At 47.5% G+C, this 17,324-nt stretch overlaps 1 protein-coding gene across 1 annotated transcript in view; it reads right to left on the bottom strand.

The window, feature by feature from the left end:
• MPHOSPH9 (M-phase phosphoprotein 9) overlaps positions 1-10,482 on the bottom strand; it is a 37,073-nt gene extending 26,591 nt beyond the window's left edge. Inside the window, exons 1-6 of the mRNA XM_054594168.1 lie at positions 10,429-10,482; positions 8,070-8,332; positions 5,436-5,589; positions 3,452-3,541; positions 2,716-3,239; positions 1,405-1,528 (exon numbers count right to left, since the gene is read on the bottom strand). Coding sequence (XP_054450143.1) covers positions 1,405-1,528; positions 2,716-3,239; positions 3,452-3,541; positions 5,436-5,589; positions 8,070-8,176 — 999 coding nt within the window. The 5' untranslated portion in view covers positions 8,177-8,332; positions 10,429-10,482. The remainder of the gene's footprint in view (positions 1-1,404; positions 1,529-2,715; positions 3,240-3,451; positions 3,542-5,435; positions 5,590-8,069; positions 8,333-10,428) is intronic.
• Positions 10,483-17,324: the final 6,842 nt, after the last annotated feature.

Genomic DNA, 17,324 nt, shown 5'->3' with positions numbered 1-17,324 from the left:
CTCACAGGGGACCATCCCCTCAACAGAGCGCCCTTCCCACCCCACAGACACCACCAGAGGCTGCTGCGCGGGCACAGGCAGGCCTGCCCTCAGCGTCTCGGCTGAGGCTCGACGACCGCCAGGCTAGGCCAGTGGCTCGCAAGCTTCACCGCCCTGGACAATCAACTTCCCAGCTCACAGGTCCCACCGGCACCACCGAGGGCTGGCCGCCTGAGGTCACAAGTAGGTTTTTTTAAAGCTCCTTGGGTGTCTCCAATGTGCAGCCAAGGACCAAATGCTGAACTACAGTCAGAAGACACCAAGATTCAGCCTGTGACTCCACCGAGTCACGGCCGCCAACCCACAGGTTACCGAGGAGGGCGTCTCCACAGGCCGAGTTCCAGGCAAGGTAAAAGTGAATAGAAACCAGTCTGTCTGGGGGCCGTCTCCCCCTCTGCCAGCCTATCGCAATGAAGAAAGCGGCCATCTCCCCGCCTCCAGGTGCTTTCGTGCCCCCGCACCGAGCAGGGGCACAGCACGCTGGGTGGCAGGCAGGCCAAGGGCATGGCCCCAGGGGCCCCGGGGCTCCCCGCAGCTCCCCCCCGCCCGTCCTCAGCACACGCCAAGCCCAGGGACTGGCGCCACCAGGGAGTCTGAGCACCACGGGGCGAGCAAGACAATGCACTGAGAGAAAAGATAAGTAAGCAGGGCCTTCTGAAGACTGAGGAACTGTCTTCTTGGGACTCCTATTCTTTCATCTTTTTCATAGGATGATGGGAAGACGGTGTCAGCTCATCAACACATGGCCAGTTCTTGAAGGTATCAAGTTCGGAAAGAAACGTGATTTTCCAATTTCAATATATTATACCTAGCAATGTTATTCTATGATAATTTAGGCCACAGGGCTTTAAAGATGTTTAAAACTTAGTATCTTTAACTCCTTAAAGAAAGCAGCTGCTAGCAAAAGGACCCCAGAAAATTTAAACACTGAATCTCTTACAACTTGGATTATATTATAAATTAAAGGTGGTCAAAACTTCAACATTTTTATATCAAGGCATCTTAAAGCCTTCACACATTCAGTACTACTTCTTACAATTTAATGGTAATACAAATTACTTGACCATTTTTTTAAACAATTAAATCAACTGCTCTCTGGTTAAATGTGAACATTTGTAGTAGAAAAAGAATTAGGGCCTTTGTAAAACACTTCGCTTTTTTTTAGTGTTTTATCCCTCATTAGTTTTGACTTCTGGGAAAGAACCAATACTTAAAGCAAATCATCGTTTCCTCTCCTTTGTGACAACTAAAGGAAGAAAAGTCAGTGGAAGAAATTAACAAGATAAAACAAAAGGCTAAAATGAGCTGTGCCAAGGGGCAGGAGGCGAACCCCCCGGATGAGCCAGACAGGGACCTGCTACCTACTTTCTCTGCGGGTGCCTTCTGGGTTTGCTCGGTCCCTTGCAAGGGTTTGGGACACCCCTCTTCGGCACGTGCTCCCTTCGGGTGGCTCTGCTTCAGCTTCTGGGCCCACGATGTTATAGCTTTACTGCTGAAAAAGAGAAGACCAAGGTTACCCCTTCAAGCGTCAGACAAAACACACGCAGATACCGCGCCAGTGGGAGGGCCGTGGGGTTGTTTTCTAACAGCAAAGAGAGGGCGGGCATTTATGGGTTCCCCAACACGTCTTTTTCCAGGTTCTCATTACTAAAGGCAGAGTGAACAAAAAGACTAACAGTGACTAGCAATCCATGTAGTCTGTGGCCAGAGAACAGAACAAAACCACGTGGCGATGCTTCTCTACAGCCAAAGCACAGTTGTAATCACAGACTAACCGTGATACTGTGCACACACACGGCTGGTGTTGCTGCGGCTACAGACCTCACTTAGGTGACACGTTTCAGAGATGTAAAACTGAAAAGCTAGGGGAAACCACATAATTTTAAATGCTTTCTTTCTTTTACAAACATTCAGCTACAGTCTCCTTTACAAAGTGCCTGGATCAATCAAAATGTCATTAAGCTTACAAATCTCTGCTTATATATAAGAAAACACAAAATTGAGTATGCTTATATATCATTTTTTTAAATAAGAGTTTATTCGAGTTTATTTGAGCCAAACAGAAGACATGCTAAGAAGCAGGATCTCAAAAGACTGAGGAAAATGCCTCTTGCTTGTGTCTAATTTTTGATTTCCAATTATATGAACATGTGCGACAAAATTCCACTGTTGATACGGTCCTACACCATCATTCTCAGCAAGTGACGAGAAAACCGAGGAGGTGTCTTCCTGGCAAGCCTCCCACCTTGAGTCCAGTGGTCTTCTAACGCCATTAGTATGTAATGTGCTTCGCTTATTTCAGTTTCCACAGGCACTAGATAAAAGACTTCAATAAAACTGAAGACTGTCCAAATACATCTCATTCTATTACAGTTCAGCTAAAAGAAGTTTTATTTACTAGATTCTAAGTATAAAGAACAAATAAAACTCCCTTCAAGCCCTGGCTGGTGCGGCTCAGTGGACTGAACACCGGCCTGCGAATCATAGGGTCGACGGTTTGATTCCCAGTGAGGGCACATCCCTGGGTTGCGGGCCAGGTCCCCAGTAGGGGGCGCGCAGGAGAGGCAACCACACATTGATGTTTCTCTCCCTCTTTTTCTCCCTCCTTCCACCTCTGTCTAAAAATAAATAAATAAATAAATAAATACTCCCTTCAAATGCAGAAATTCTACTCACCTGTTTGTTTTTCCACTGTACACTTCCGAAATCTTACTTTCACCAAGAAAACTGTGTTCAAATTCACCAGGAAAAATGGCAATATCTTCCTTTAAGGAGGCACCAAACTCTTGGGGAGAATGTATGTAGAAACGCTGGTCTCTCACGCCATCCATGGGGGACGAGGCCCAGGCGGCGGGCACCCCGCAGGGCCCGGCAGGGGCCGGCCCGGGCTCCAGGAACTCTGGGGGACCCTTCGGCCTGTGGGTGTTCAATTCTGAAACGCAAAAGGTCCCGTAGCCACTGCTCACTGAGCCGCTGTCCGCGCTGCAGTCTGGCTGGGATGCAGAGGTTTCTTGCTGCATTTCGGGTTCTTTGGACTTTGGGTAACTGAGAACAGATTCATTTCTGTCACTGTTTTCAGAAAAAAAACCCATTTGCCTTTCTGAAGCTATTGGTTTGTTTAAAGACCTTCTGTCACAGGAAGCCCACGAAGCATTGCTGCTCTGTAACTTGACTAAATTTTTTATCTCTTCCTGTATCCGCTGAAAATAAAAAGTTATAGGTTTAGGTGAGAAAGTATATTAAGCATCGCATTTTTATAAATGTTATGAAAATAATGTTCAAAATATGCTATCGCTCTAAAAATCATGCACATGCTTTCTCTTTAGCGGATAAACCCACGGATGTCAAGCGGGCACCGGCCCTCCCGCAAGCCGGACGCGGCGGAAGGAGCCCGAAGCGAGGGGCGACTCACGCGGACTTGGCTGCGGAGCTGCTCCTGCCGGGCGGCTACCTGCTCCTGGCACTGCTTCTCCACCAGACTGAGGAGCTGTAGCCACCTGGCCTATTAAATGATACAACGTTTTAATTAAAATCATTTTTAACCTCGTATTTCGCAGAAAAATCCCCTCAGTGGGAAAGGGCCTTTTTAAAAGTGTTTCTAATGTCAAATTTGTAAGAGGAATTAAAGAGCCATAAAACCATCTGTGATGCCAAACGACTAGGACACAGGCCTGGGTGCCCCTCGCTCGTGGGGCGGACGCAAGGGGCCGGGTAGATCCCCTACTCCGGGCGGCACCCGAGCTCGATATCCTGCGCGGTCCCTTCAAACCAAGAGCGGGCAGGGCACGCTGTCTGTTTTCCAGGCTCCTCCTCCTTTCCTCGGAACGGCCAACCATTTTCTTAAATACTAACTTGTAACCAAAAAAGAATCCCAAGAGATCATTTGGCATGATGAGATTTTAACCTCTAATCTATCTTTCTTAAAGTGAAAATCCCCTTTCAAAGTCAGATACTGAAGTGCTTTAAAGCAGGACCGCTGGAAAGGGGACGAGCGAGCGACTGCCGACCTGCGAGCGGGCCTGCGCACCGCGCCGCCTCTCGCGGGGCCTGGGCAAGGCTCCTTCCCACCTGGATCAAAAGAACCTTCCCAAGTTAAGCAGTGATAGACTTAAGAACTCCAGGAGGCAGTCTTTAACTACAACAACAACAAAGCCTGGTTCAAATGTCCACAAAGAAATCAGACCCTGCGCAGAGCTCTTCGCTGCTTAAGTGCGGGAAAGTTTCCTGTTTTAACAGTGGGGGCCAGCCCCGCACCGGGGGCAGAAATCACACAGATGCTACCATTGCAAAAGGAAGGTGGAAACATCGAGTCCAGGGAAAGGAGTCAGGCACAAGACTTGCACAACCCTTGCCCTCCCACTCTCTCTAAACCACCACACTACACGCTCTATCAGAGGCTTTTGTTTTCGTAGCCAACAAAAATATGATAAAACACGTGAAACAAATTTGAGAAATTTTACAGAAATGGCCAGAAGGATATTTCATACTCTGTCAAACTAAGAAATATCTTAAGAAACTTCACTGAATAATCAATTACATGCTTGCATTACAAAACTTAAGTAGTCCATCATTGTTAAACATGAAAAAAATAACACAAATTATTGTTCTACCCCTGGCTGGGTAGCTCCGTTGGTTAGAGCATTGTCCCGATACACCAAGGTTGTAGGTTCAATCCCTGATCAGGGCACATACAAGAATCAACCATGAATGCATAAGTAAGGGGAACAACAAGTTGATGTTTCCTTCTCTCTCTCTCAAAATAATTTTTTTTTAAACTATGGTTCCAAAAGTATGATTAACATTTAAAACAAAATCTCTTATATTCTAAATGAAGAGTTTAATAATAATGTTTTATACATTTCTATTAAGCATTACCAAATCTAGCCTTGGAAAAATCTATCCTGGGCATTATTCCATGAAGAAAAATTGATATATACAAAGTATTCTCTTAACTAAGTTTTTATATCACAATTTCACCTATGGACCACTGCCCTGAAAACTCAATATAATTCCACATAGAAGCCTTAATTTATAAAAGTCTTTTGAATGCTCTAACTTAAGTTTTTCGAAATGATGACAATTTCTTATTAGTTCCTTAAAACATCAGGATCCATAACAGCATTAATGACTTCCAATTTCTCCAAACAAAGACACATTTAGTTCCCATTTAAAATATAACATAGTATGTTTAATCACTAGTATATTGTTAAGACACACTTTTGATCACCTTTTTCACATTCAGTATCATTTCCCAACGAATATACTCAGTCACTTTGTGGTAATAACTAAAGTGTCATGCTCTTCAGGATATAAATGGCTAACAATTTAGAGTTTAGGAGTTTAGTAGAGGCAAGTTTATAGTTATCTTAAAGTTCAAAAAAACCAAAACTAGCTACCTCACAGGTTCCCCACAGTTCCGAGTCAGCCTTCCCACCGTCCCGGAGCTCTTGCATTAAAGAGGCTGGGACTTCAGCGCTGCCTTCAATCGCAGACGGTCTGGTCTTCCCTGAGAAAGAGGACACCCCATTTGTACTAAGGTGGGGACTACTTCTGTTGAAACATAAATAATTCAAATGGTTTTCTTCATTCTACCAACATGTTGAATAATTCAGCAGTTCAAGATTTAGCAGAGCAGTACAAAACCACTGATATTTAATCCTTCTTAATGGCACCTCATTTGTTGAAAATCTGATCCCAAGTTTGTCCATGAAAGAAAAATAGCAGTATAAAGACAGGCACATTTAATTTTTTTTCAAGAGCACAACAGAAAGGCCTTTTTCAAAAGTGAGCAAATACTCGGAAGTACCAGCAGAAAGTAAAAGTTTCTGCTAAATAACAAGAAACATCGCCAGCCTCCGCGATATGAATGATCGCCAGGGATTGTTTCCTCCGCTGGGAGAGCAGCCGTTCACGGCTGTGGAGATTCTCTCCCCACTGCCCAGAAAGGCGGTGGAGTCCTGTTAATTGGATCCTTCTAATTGGGTGTGATAAGCGGATGCTTATCTCTGCACATCTCTGAATAAAAGTTGTGCCAAGCAAATTAGAAGCAAACATCCAGGACGAGTTGAGCCTATTCAGTGTGTAAAACACTGCTGATTCTTTCCAGGGGAACTTGCTTTATGAAAGCACAAAATATGTAGTTAAGAACATTAAAATTTATTTAAATTCCATTTTTATTTCTTTATTGATACTGTTTCACAAAGAATTTGTGAGAGAGAGGACACTAATGAGAATAACAGCACAGCAGAATTAGGATCAAGGAAAATATTAATAAAAATTCAAGGGGAAGGACAGAATATGTTGTCCATTAGAGGTTTGTACTGATTGAGTTTAATTTTGACCAATTTAACTGCAGTCACAGTGAAAAGGGAGGCAAGTTCAGTTACAATTTTCACTGGAAAGGAACACTTGGGTTCCCCCCAGCACATCAGACGCTAGGTTCCAAAAGGGATTCCTTCTAGAAATGGGCTTCCAAAGGCCCGCCAGGCGACACAGGACACAAAACAGGCGGCCAACGCTCAGCAAGTGGGGCCGGGTGAGCTGGGCAGACATGCCTTCTGCCCCTGCCCAGGCGTCCGCCTTCGCCCTCCTTTAATTTACACTTCCTCCTTCTATGTATTTTTGTGAGCTGCCTTAAACTCCTCCTGTGGAGGGTGGAGAATGAACAAGTTTTTAAAGGAATTTATTTATTTATAATACACAATTTCTTTTTTTAAGTTTTTTATTGTTATTCTATTACAGCTGCCCCGATTTTCCCCCCTCTGCCCTCCTCCACCCGTCTCAGGCCCCCACTGCCCCCACGGCCGATCGCCACGCCACTGTCCAAGTCCGCAGGCCATTGCGCGTGCTCTTGAGCCCCTTCTTCCACCCTCATCCCCCTCCCCCGCCCCTCTGACCACTGTCAGGCTGCTGTTCCCTGTTTTCCTGCCTGTGGCCCTATTTTGTTCCTTAGTTAATTTTGTTCATTAGCATCCTCTTATGGGTGAGATCATATGGTATTTGTCTTTCACCGGCTGGCTTATTTCACTTAGCATAATTTCTTCAAGACCTATTGTGTGTAAGGGTATTTGCCCCTTTACCCACAGGCCCTAGCCTGCTGTCTTCACTTTATTGAGCCTGCTTTTTATACTTGACCGTCTCTAATAGAGCCTGCCTCTTGGCTGTTTTTCAGCTACTATAACTTTAGAAAATAAATAATAAGCTTGTCAGACTATGTACAAAATCAGAACAAACAGGACCTGATTAAAAACCAACCAAACGTGGGATCATTGAAAAAGAAATGCATTGTTTGGCAGCATCTATTTTGTCAGCCTGGTCTGGTTTTTTGTTTGTTTTTTTTGTTTTTCCTAACTTCATAGTATTCAATTTTAATTGCTGCTTCCCAGATTGATGAGCTAGTTCTGCAATAGTATACATTGTTTGTTTCGTTAACTTAAAAACATAGAAACAATATTTAAGCAACTAAATTTTAAAGATATTCTTGTAATTTACCAAGAACAAAAAAGTGTACAAACACTAGAACTGGCAAAAACAAGTTCTTTTTCGCAATATCCCCCATGCAAAATTACACACCTCTGGCAGAAATAAAGAACATGGGAGTGCTAAAACTGTTCTCATCTGTCCTTAACAGTTACTGATCGTAGTTTTTTGTTGTTTGTTTTTAATGCAGATCAGTACTGTGGCACTGTTTGCCCTGGCTGGTGTGGCTCAGCTGATTGAGTGCTGGCCTCCGAGCCAAATGGTCGCTAGTTCGATTCCCAGTCAGGGCTCATGCCTAGGTTGTGGGCCAGGTCCCCAGTTGGGGGTATGCAAGAGGCAATCATGTATCTCTAAAACATTGCTGTTCCTCTCCCTCTCTTTATCCCTCCCTTCCCCTCTCTCTAAAAAGGTAAATAAATAAAAATCTTTAAAAAATATATCAAAAAAATAAAAGTACTATGACACTATTTGGATAAATTGGTAATCCATGCAAATAAATTTATTTTTATTTGTTAATACAGATTTTAAAAATCTATCTATCCCATTCTTACCTATTAGTATTTAAGTTCGGTCCAAGAGGATAGGGAGAATTTTTTATATCAAATTCTACAGAAGATGAAGCTTTTTGTGAGGGTTTCACCAAGTCAAAATCTTCCATAGTGTACTGAAACTGTTATGCTCTCTTATTTGAAAGTGTAGGTTCTTTCAGTGTTTGAAGAAACTGAATCCGGGTCATCTTCAGAGGCTTCATCGTCTATAACCATTTTCAGTTGCTAACATTCAGAACTGTGAAATATCCTAAGCTCCCAAGAGTCTGAAAATGAATGGGGAAAAAAAGATACTACTAAAAAGCCACTAAACCTGGCAACTATCTTGTCATGACTTTGGGTACCTTGATCCTTTCATACAAGTCTAGATTAAGGAGAGCAATATCATTCCTAAAAGCCAAAATGCAGAAACAACTCAAATGTCCATCAGCTGAAGAATGGATAAACAAATGTGGTATATCCATATAAAGGAATCTTTTTCAGCCATAAAAAGGAATGAGGTACTAAAAAAAAAAGAAAGAAAGAATGAAATGAAGTAGTGAAACATGCTACAATGTGGATGAACACACTACAACGTGAAAAGTTCTAGAATCAGATGGTGGTGATGGTTGCACAACTCTGTAAATATACCAAAAAACAATGAATTGTATACTTTTACTAAAGTGAATTTTATGATATGTGAATTAGATTTCAATTTAAAAATCTACAATAATGGTGATTTTCAAAATAGCATCATCTTTTCCAGCTAATATCACAGAATTGTACGTGTTTAATAAGGTTCTAGACACAATGCTACTAGGTAACAATTGGAATACTTACATGCCTCGTCCGTTTGTTTAATAAATTCTTGCTTGTTGACTTATACAGTGAATAGATGAATAGGAACTGCTTAGTATTTAATTTAGTATTGCAAACAGCCAGTTAAACTGTTACCCACGGTTGTTTCCCACGGCTGGAAGGTGGTGGTGGAAGGAATGCATTTCGCACTACATTGCTTTTTGTACCAGGTGCGCGCATTACTTCTTTAAGATTAAATTATTCACGGGATCCAAGAAAACTGAACTGACGCTAGGTATACAGAGGCATATTGGCTTTAACACAATACACCCTTTTCTCGGGAAATTCATGTATTAAAAAAATTAAAACAAGGGAAAAAGAAAACCTATGCTGCTTACAAAATGGAAAGTTTAGGGAATGAAATAGAGAAAAATTATCTAGTATTCTGGCTCCTCTAGATTCCCACCTGCTGGGCCTGGTTTTACAAAGCACGACCTTAAAGACATCATCTCATAAAGGACCCATGGCCTTCAGGGACAAGCATGCGAGCCAAGGGTAACCCGACCTAACTCAATGGGTTTCTCCCCAGTGGCTTCAGCCCATCACCAACGACAAATGGGGTATTGAAAACGTCAGGGGCTGCCCCTTCCAACTGGCAACGAAAATACCTGGATTCAAATCACCTTGCTCTTCTAACAGAAAAACACAAGCTCCCTAGGGACGAGGATCCGCCACCCATCTATTCTTCCCCAGCTGAGATCATCCGGATGCAGTGGATCCAGACGGAAAACCACTTTAAACGCAATGATGTGTCTCCAACCGGGAGGGGGGGAGTTGTAGGGCGGGGGTGGTCCCGATATACAATGCAAAAAAAAAAAAAATTTTTTTTTTAAGAAAACTTCATGGAGAATAGAAGAACAGAGACATTTTTGTATTTCACTGCAGCAAAATATGACGCTTTTGGTCCCCCCAACCACTAGGGGGAAAAAAAGGAGCTGGGGGAAAGGCGAACGGCTCATCGGCGCCTGCTGATGCTATTATTAAGTTAACGTGCAGTTCTGCTTTGTTGGGAGCCTGATGGGAAAAAAGAGCTAACTAATTTCAGAGGTTTGAAGGCCACATCCTGACACTGTCGAGCTCAAAGCCAGATCTCAGCTGCTGATGTGCGCTCCCGGGTCACAGCGGCAAGGCGAGGGAGAACCCACGCAGTCGCCTGACTAGTAGACCGCACGGAAGCCCAGGTCCCACCAACTACCATCAGGAGTCCTAAAGGGAGCGGAGGCAGCTCCTCAACCAAAAAAAAAGAGAGAGAGAGAGAGAAATCCCACAAGCCCCCCGCCCCTCGGGGAGAGGCGCTCTAGGATTGGGCCGCGCGGGTGTCACTCAAGGGCACTGACTCCAGAAAAGGCGCACAGCCGCAGGCAAAGCCCCCACACGCCAGAGGACTGGGGTAGGGTACGTTGTGTGGCCGCCGTCTTCCCTCGCCCTGGCCCATGAGTACATTCAGGGCCCCTCTAAGGCCATGTCTTATTCTCTTCCCCTGTCCCCTGAGACCCGCAGTTCCCGCAGGCGGACGGCCACTTACCTGGCCACCGATCCAATTCAGGGTCGGGCGAGCGGCCTCTCGCGACCGTTAAACTTCAGGGAGCGTGCGCGCGCCCGGCGCCTTGCCTGCAATTGGCTGCTCGGAAGGGGGCGGAGACGACCGAGCCGCGGCGCGCGCGGCGCCCTCCCCTTTAGCTCCCTTCAGCTCCCGCAAAAGAGGGAGGTCCGACGCCTGGGAACGGGGAGGGGGCGGGGCTTCTGTCAAATCCTCTCGCCTGATTGGCTCTCTCGCAGCTCTGCGTCTGCCAAGCGGAAAAGAGCCCTCAGCTTCCCGCATGCGCAGTTGGTAAGAATGAGCCTCGGACAGGTGAGGGAAGCCGTGAGTGGAGTACGGCGCGTGCGCGTTGACTCGAGATCGCGATTACGATCCGTTTTCTGCGTTGATTCTGGTTCCCCCTAGAACTTTGGGGGCGGAAGCCAATCCTGGGGCCAGGAAAGTGTCTGCGGAGAAACCAGGCATCCCCCCGCGGTTGCCCACGATTGGCCAGGGCTCTGGAGAGGAGACTGGGGAGGCCCGGACGCCTCGAGTTTCCCAGTTGGAGTCCCTGAGCCGCGCAACCAATTGATCGTAGGCCCTGCTGGCGGTGGGGCGAAGCCGGCCCAGACGCCTGAGCTGAGTTGTCCCTGAACGTGGTTTACCCTAGGCTACTAGGGGTCGGCCCTGGAGAAAACAGCGCTCACCGAGACCGAGGGCGGATGGAACGATCCTCGGGACTTCTCCAGCAGAGCCTCTCGGCGCCCTTAGCGCGCAGCAGGGGTGATTTCAGGCCAGGCACACAGTAGGTGTCGGCATTGCTCTTGCCGGATCCTTCGAAGGACCACAGAGACTCCGCGTCCCTCCCTGTGGGCCCCCAGCCTGGTTCATTCGCTCTGCTCGGTCAGACCTTTAAGTTATTTCCAGCTTGGCCTGTAACTGCGAGGCGCCTGTTCCCCCGCACCAAAGGCGAATTATTTTGTTAGTACCTGGCTATTTCCAGTGAACACATTTCATATCCACCCCAAAAAACCTGTTCGGTTTTAGCATGAGGTTCAATCGACCACAGAATCTATCATTTGAGACAATGTAGCTAGAATCTTCAGCCACAGAGATGTGAATTCCTGAGAGAGCACCTGCCTGGGAAAGAGGCGTTTCCTTACAAGGAAAATATTAACCCCCAAAGCGGGGAGCAGGAGTGGTTAGTTCTTTAGCCCTGCGCGAGGCAGACGGCTCATCGCTTCGGCTACAACATCAGAGGGGCTCTTTAGAGTGGTGTTCTGTGTTGGATTTGGCAGTGTGATTTTAGGTAGCTTTTTTAGCTAGTACTGCCTTAAAAATAAGCCAGTATGCTCAGGAGCTAGTATGCTGATTAACCTAGTTATCAGGTTAACCAGTTGATGCAGTGAAATATTTTGGTATGGTCTTAACACCATGTCTTAACTTAGATTAAGCTCTTTGGTACGGTCTAAATTTAAAAAAAAGAAAAAAAAAGAACATCAGAGTGGAAATTGACTAACCAGACTAGAGAGAAGAAATGCCTTTTTCAAAGTGTCATGAACAGCTAAAAAGGTAGTTTCTCAAGTCCATAGAAGCTATTTGATTCCAGAAGACAGACGTAGAAAGCTTCAGAAATTCCAGTGGATGTATTAAGTATGACTGTTCATCTAATCTAAACCTACCCCCCATACTGGAGATTTTGCACGATCTTTATGCCCTTATTGAGGGTATGATTACCATATGATCTTATTATAACATCAAATTGTTCAAGTATCCCTTTTTCTAGGTCTTTACATTGACAGCTTTATAGTAGAGATCTTTCATGTTGACTGGAATAAGTTTAAGCTATTCAATAATAGCAGCTGCTCTTGACTTGAGAAATTTAGTGTCTGTTAACTGGGGTGTTACTTTGTATATATTGATTTTTACATACAGTTTGTCATCTGGCGCAGCAGTTCTCCACAGCAAAAGATGAGGAATTCTGAAACTTTAAAGCTATAGTTTAACTATTAAATATAGGAGCCCTGGCTGGGTACCTCAGTTGGTTAGAGCATCATCCTGATATACCAAAGGTTGTTGGTTCGATCCCCAGTCAGAGCTTATGCAAGAATCAACCAATGAGTGCAAGAACAAGTGGAACAACAAATTCATGTTTTTAAATCCCCCCAAAAATCAAGAAATAAAAGTTTTTTTAATGGGAGGAAATGATCAGGTATATACTTAAACATGAATTTTTCCACCTTTCCTGAATTCATGACTGTTCTTACTATATTAGATAGTCCCCAAAGATCTTCGTGCATAAACCAGGACTCGTTCGATGGAGGTGGTCCTCACCTTCCCACTGCAACCCACGGGGAGTCACGCTGTGTCCTGGCATCATGGCCGTCTCCTCGGCGCCTCTCACAGGCCTCAATTATGACCTCACCAAGCACGTGTCTTTGTAATTTCGAGGTTGCCAGGTACTTCTTAAATGGGACCCCACCGAGTAAAACACTCATCGGGCTACTGTTCAGGAAGCCTTTTCACTCTGAGCTCTGAAACGAGCCCAGGAAGTAATCCGTGTGCACGTTTGCGGGTGAGACCACAGTGCACGTGGTGTGTCAGAGGTTCCCAGCTTTGTAGGTCAGGGATTGGAAGAGCTACTTGCTTTACATTTGTGGCAGCACATATGGCTTCTTCTCACCCTGGGTGGTATTACCTCCGTTGTACAGATGAGGAAAAGTGGCCAGGGGGGCACAGTGGGTTGACGCATCAACGCAGGTCAGGCTGACTACAGAGCAACGTGGCCTTCCAGGGACTGGAACACGAGAGGCGGTGTCAAAGAGAGAGCTTAGGAAAATACAAGGGGCTGGGGAAGAGCAGATCTGGAGAGGTTAGGAAAGGTAAAGGAGCAAGCTGTAGAAAGGATCGACATAGTTTTAAAAAGTGGACCAGCTACTGCTCTTCTAAGATCAGTCTTTCTGAAATAACCCACAGGCGAATACATGTCGCTTTATTTGTATCAGATCCACTTGTATTTGGAAGTGCTTTGAAAACAGACCATCACAAGGCATCCTTATGGTAATAAAGGCTTGGAGACCTTAGAGAAAATGTAAAGTGTTGTTTTTGCAGCTTTTTTATGTAGCTCTCATTTTAATAGTGGTAAGTTATTAAGTTCCTGTGAGATGCCATAAATAGACAGGTGTAACCCCCTCTGGATTCAATTTTCCGGTTTAAAAAAAAGACTGAGCGGGATGTTGCTGCCGCATGAATTGAAAGCTTTTCTCTGTATCTCCTTCCTTCGTTGCCCCTTCAACCATGCAGCAATATGGCCCAGAATATCCTCCTCTTCCTCCCCGCCTCAGTCCGAGACAGCAGCTCTGCCCTTCCGGCTCAATCCATCCTGCTTGTCTTCCAAAAGAGTTCTCTGAACACTGGCTGCGGGTGAAGGTGCTCGACCCGCAGCACAGAGCCCCGGCCCAGGGAAGGACGGGCTCTGCTTCTGCCCAAGCCGCCGGCCCTGGGCTTCCGTTCTGGGAGCTGTTCAGCTCCCCCGAGGATGTCAGGCAGTTAGCGTGGAGGAGGAGCTGCGTATGATCGGGGGAGGGAGGCTGCCTTATTTTCCCTCCCAGTCTGCAGGGAGCACCAGGACATGAACTGCTGTCAAGCACTTGTCAGAAGACCCTCCCCCCCTCACTTTGCTCCTGGTGCCATCAGCTGGCCACTCTGACTTCTGGGAGCCACAGGCCCAGTCTGAGCAAGCTCACCGAGTTTGGCCCTTCACCACCGATGAGGGCATTGTTTTGAGACCTGTCCTTTTACCTCCTTGTTGGGGAGGGAAAGGAGGCTAAGCAGCAGTTGGCACTCCAGAATTCTTGTCTCGGCTTTGTAAATATTAGAAACATAAGAAAGCACAGCTTCAAAGGCGTCCGTCCTAGCAGCCAGAAGAACTTGGTAACTCCCGTGTGCTATGACAGCTTCCCAGACCTGGGGGGATGCCTCTGAATCGGCCGAGGACCTTCCTGAAACGCAGGTTCTCCTTCAGGCCCGGGGCCCTCCACGCCCGGCCTGCCCCCAGGGGCGCTCGCCACTGCTCTGAGCCATGGGGTCCAGCACGCCGGCCGCCAGCACGCGTGGCTGGTCCGGGCCGACTGTGTTGTAAGCACGAATACACTCGGAGTTTGAATCCTACATGTAAAAAGTAACTTTAGAAATGCGCCTGCGCAACGGACCTGGCGCAGGTCCTGTGGCCGCCAAGGTTCCCGCGCAGATGCGTGGAAGGGCCTTCGTCCCGCTGGCAGGCCGCCGGGCCTGGGGGGGCCGACACGGTGGGAAAGTGAATGAGTGAAGTAATGAAAATACCAATAACTTTTCTATTGGTTCCATGTAGAGCTAATGTTTTGGGTAGATTTGGGTTAATATATTAAAATATGTTAGTGTATTTTAATATATTAAAATTAATTTTCTCAATCTTTTTACTATTTTTTTCCCTTTTTCTCTTTTTTTTTACTATTTTCCATGTGACTACCAGAAAATTTGGAATTTCGCATGTGGCTTGCATTCTAGTTGTATCAGACGATACTATTCTAGAACATTGCTGCAATGGAAGCCAAGGTTTTGGGTGTTCTTTTTCCAGATGACCCAGTTTCTTTATCCCCTTGTTACCATTTCGCCTTCTCCGTTAGCCCAAGTCAACGTTCACGCCGTTCTTTCCCCTGCGTGTTCCCCCCACCACTCTCCTTCCCACCTCCGTGCCTGTCTCCGGCACCGGGGACGTGGGGCGTTCCCGCAGCGGCAGACAGCCCAGAGCGCCCCGCCCGCTCAGAGCCTTTGCTGCAGCCCTCAGAGGGCTCCCCGGGGCTGGTCAGAAAAGCAGCACCCTAGGCCCGGAGGCCCCCGCATCACGCCTAACACAGCCTCCCGGAGGCTGCCCATGGGGGGCGCCCGAGGAGGCCCTGAACGCAGCCGCCCTTCCTGAAGCTCCCATTTCAGCTCCGGTCTACCCCCTCCCTCCGCCCGGTTTTGATGGCGTTTCTGCAGGGGGTATGCCCCATGCAGCTTGTGGCTAAGAAGTTAGTGCTCTTCCCTTCCTAAAAAAATCGTTCAACAGTGAATTTTAGGCAAACAGCACCCAGAAGGTGGGCACAGAGACGGCGCGGCGGCTTCGCGCAGACACACTCAGGCAGCCCCTCTGGCCCAGGGCCGCGCCGGAGAGGCGGGGGCAGCCTTCTGCCGCGCCCTGAGCGCTCGCCCTGCCAGTGGACCGGCCTCACCGCGCTGTCCGGTTCAAAACGGTGGCTCTTTGCGCCAGTCACAGCCACGTGGCACCCGTGGCAGCAGGTGCCCATCTGGGCCCGGGGCGCTTGTGGAAGCCCGTGGAGGGACCGTGCGGGCCGAGCCAGGTCCGGAGGAGGGGCGGGCGCCTGCGGGGAGCAGGCCCCCAGCTGTGGGGCCGGCCGCCCACTCCACCTCCGGGCTGCGGCCTGTGTCACCCCTGTGGGCGCTTCACTTCTCTCTTCGGCTCCAGGCTCCGTGGGTGCTGGCAGCCCGGGCCTGACTTGTAGTAGATGTTGTAAGTATCATTGAACAAATGAACGCTGCGTTTTGTAAAGGCCTGACGCCTGCCATCTCTAGCTTTCCACGCAGGAATGGCCTCAGACAAGGCACGGCTTCAGCCTAGACTGCAGTCGGGCCTTGGCGCAGAAGCCGCCCCTGAGGAGCCGAGCTGACAGGAAGTGGGGGCGGCAGCCCGCCCCGAACGGGCCCCCCCCGGGGAGGAATTAGAGCAGAGCGCTTCGCCCCGCTGGCTGGTTTCCCCTTACTCGTACTTCTGGGTCCCTTTTTTCTCTTTTTTTAATGTCATGATGAGCTCTCATTTCAAGTGCTCTTATTGTTCCCCAAAGACCTGGGGCTGCTCTGTGGGCATCACAAAAACTGAAACCCAACCCGTAGTCTCCCCGGGCTTCGGGGAAGTGGGACCATGGGTGTGTTTGTCATTTTTAGCTGTCATTGGAGTAGAGCCAATGCTCCAGGAGATACGAAAAGTATTGGGGGCCGTCCGATTGGCTGATGGAATTCTATTAGACAAAGCAGCCAGTAACCGAGCGCTGGGGACCTGCCTGAACTCCAGGTGGGTGGCAGACCCTCCAGTGTGCGTGTCAGCTCTGAACTAGGACAGAGGTAGAGATCCGAGACACACTGGGCTGATGACAAAGCAGCCGATAAAAGCACCCTCCTCTCTGCCCTTTGTCTGGGGGTGTCGCCGTGTCTCAGACCTGCTTCCTTTCTTTGTCACTGGGCTATAGCCCAGTGCTGGCCTGCCTGGTCGGATTTACTAACTAACGGAAGAGAAACCCGGAGAGGCGTGGGCTCGTGTTCCATAATGAGGCTGACCCGGGGCAGACGCTGTCTGATCACGCAGGGATTTTGTTCTGTGGGCCGGAAGCAGAAACAAGGCTGCGAAGGGAGGTCTGGGCAGCCAAGCAGTCATTTGTGGGGAAGTGGAGCCTTTGTTGTAGCGACCCCCCCTCCCCCAACCCCGGGAAAGTGCCTCCGGGTCTCCTTTGCCTTTGTTCCTGAGGACACTTCTGAAACATTTCACACACAATAAACAAAAGCAGTTTTTAAAGTAGCATTTTCATGGGCACACTGTTTCTAAATGTATCTCTTCGCAGCCCTGGAACATCTGACCACAGGGCGGTAATCATCACCCACCAGGGTTAGGCCACGTGTCAGTCACGGAACAGAAAACTGGTTTGCCTTCCAGTAGACATAGTAGAGGTAGAGAGGAAGACTGCTGTACTGTCCTTCTAAAAGTGACTGATATCTTCTCAGCATTGGCTGTACCGATGACTAAGACACTCAGGTTTAGAATCACAGAAAAGGCACGTGTTCACAATAAGGAAACGTCACCAAGCCGCATG

This window comes from Pteronotus mesoamericanus, unplaced genomic scaffold (genome assembly GCF_021234165.1).
Source record: "Pteronotus mesoamericanus isolate MK-2021 breed Mesoamerican mustached bat unplaced genomic scaffold, CSHL_Meso_final scaffold_507, whole genome shotgun sequence".
Taxonomy (NCBI): Eukaryota; Metazoa; Chordata; class Mammalia; order Chiroptera; family Mormoopidae; genus Pteronotus; species Pteronotus mesoamericanus.
This window is presented reverse-complemented; position numbering and strand designations above follow the sequence as displayed.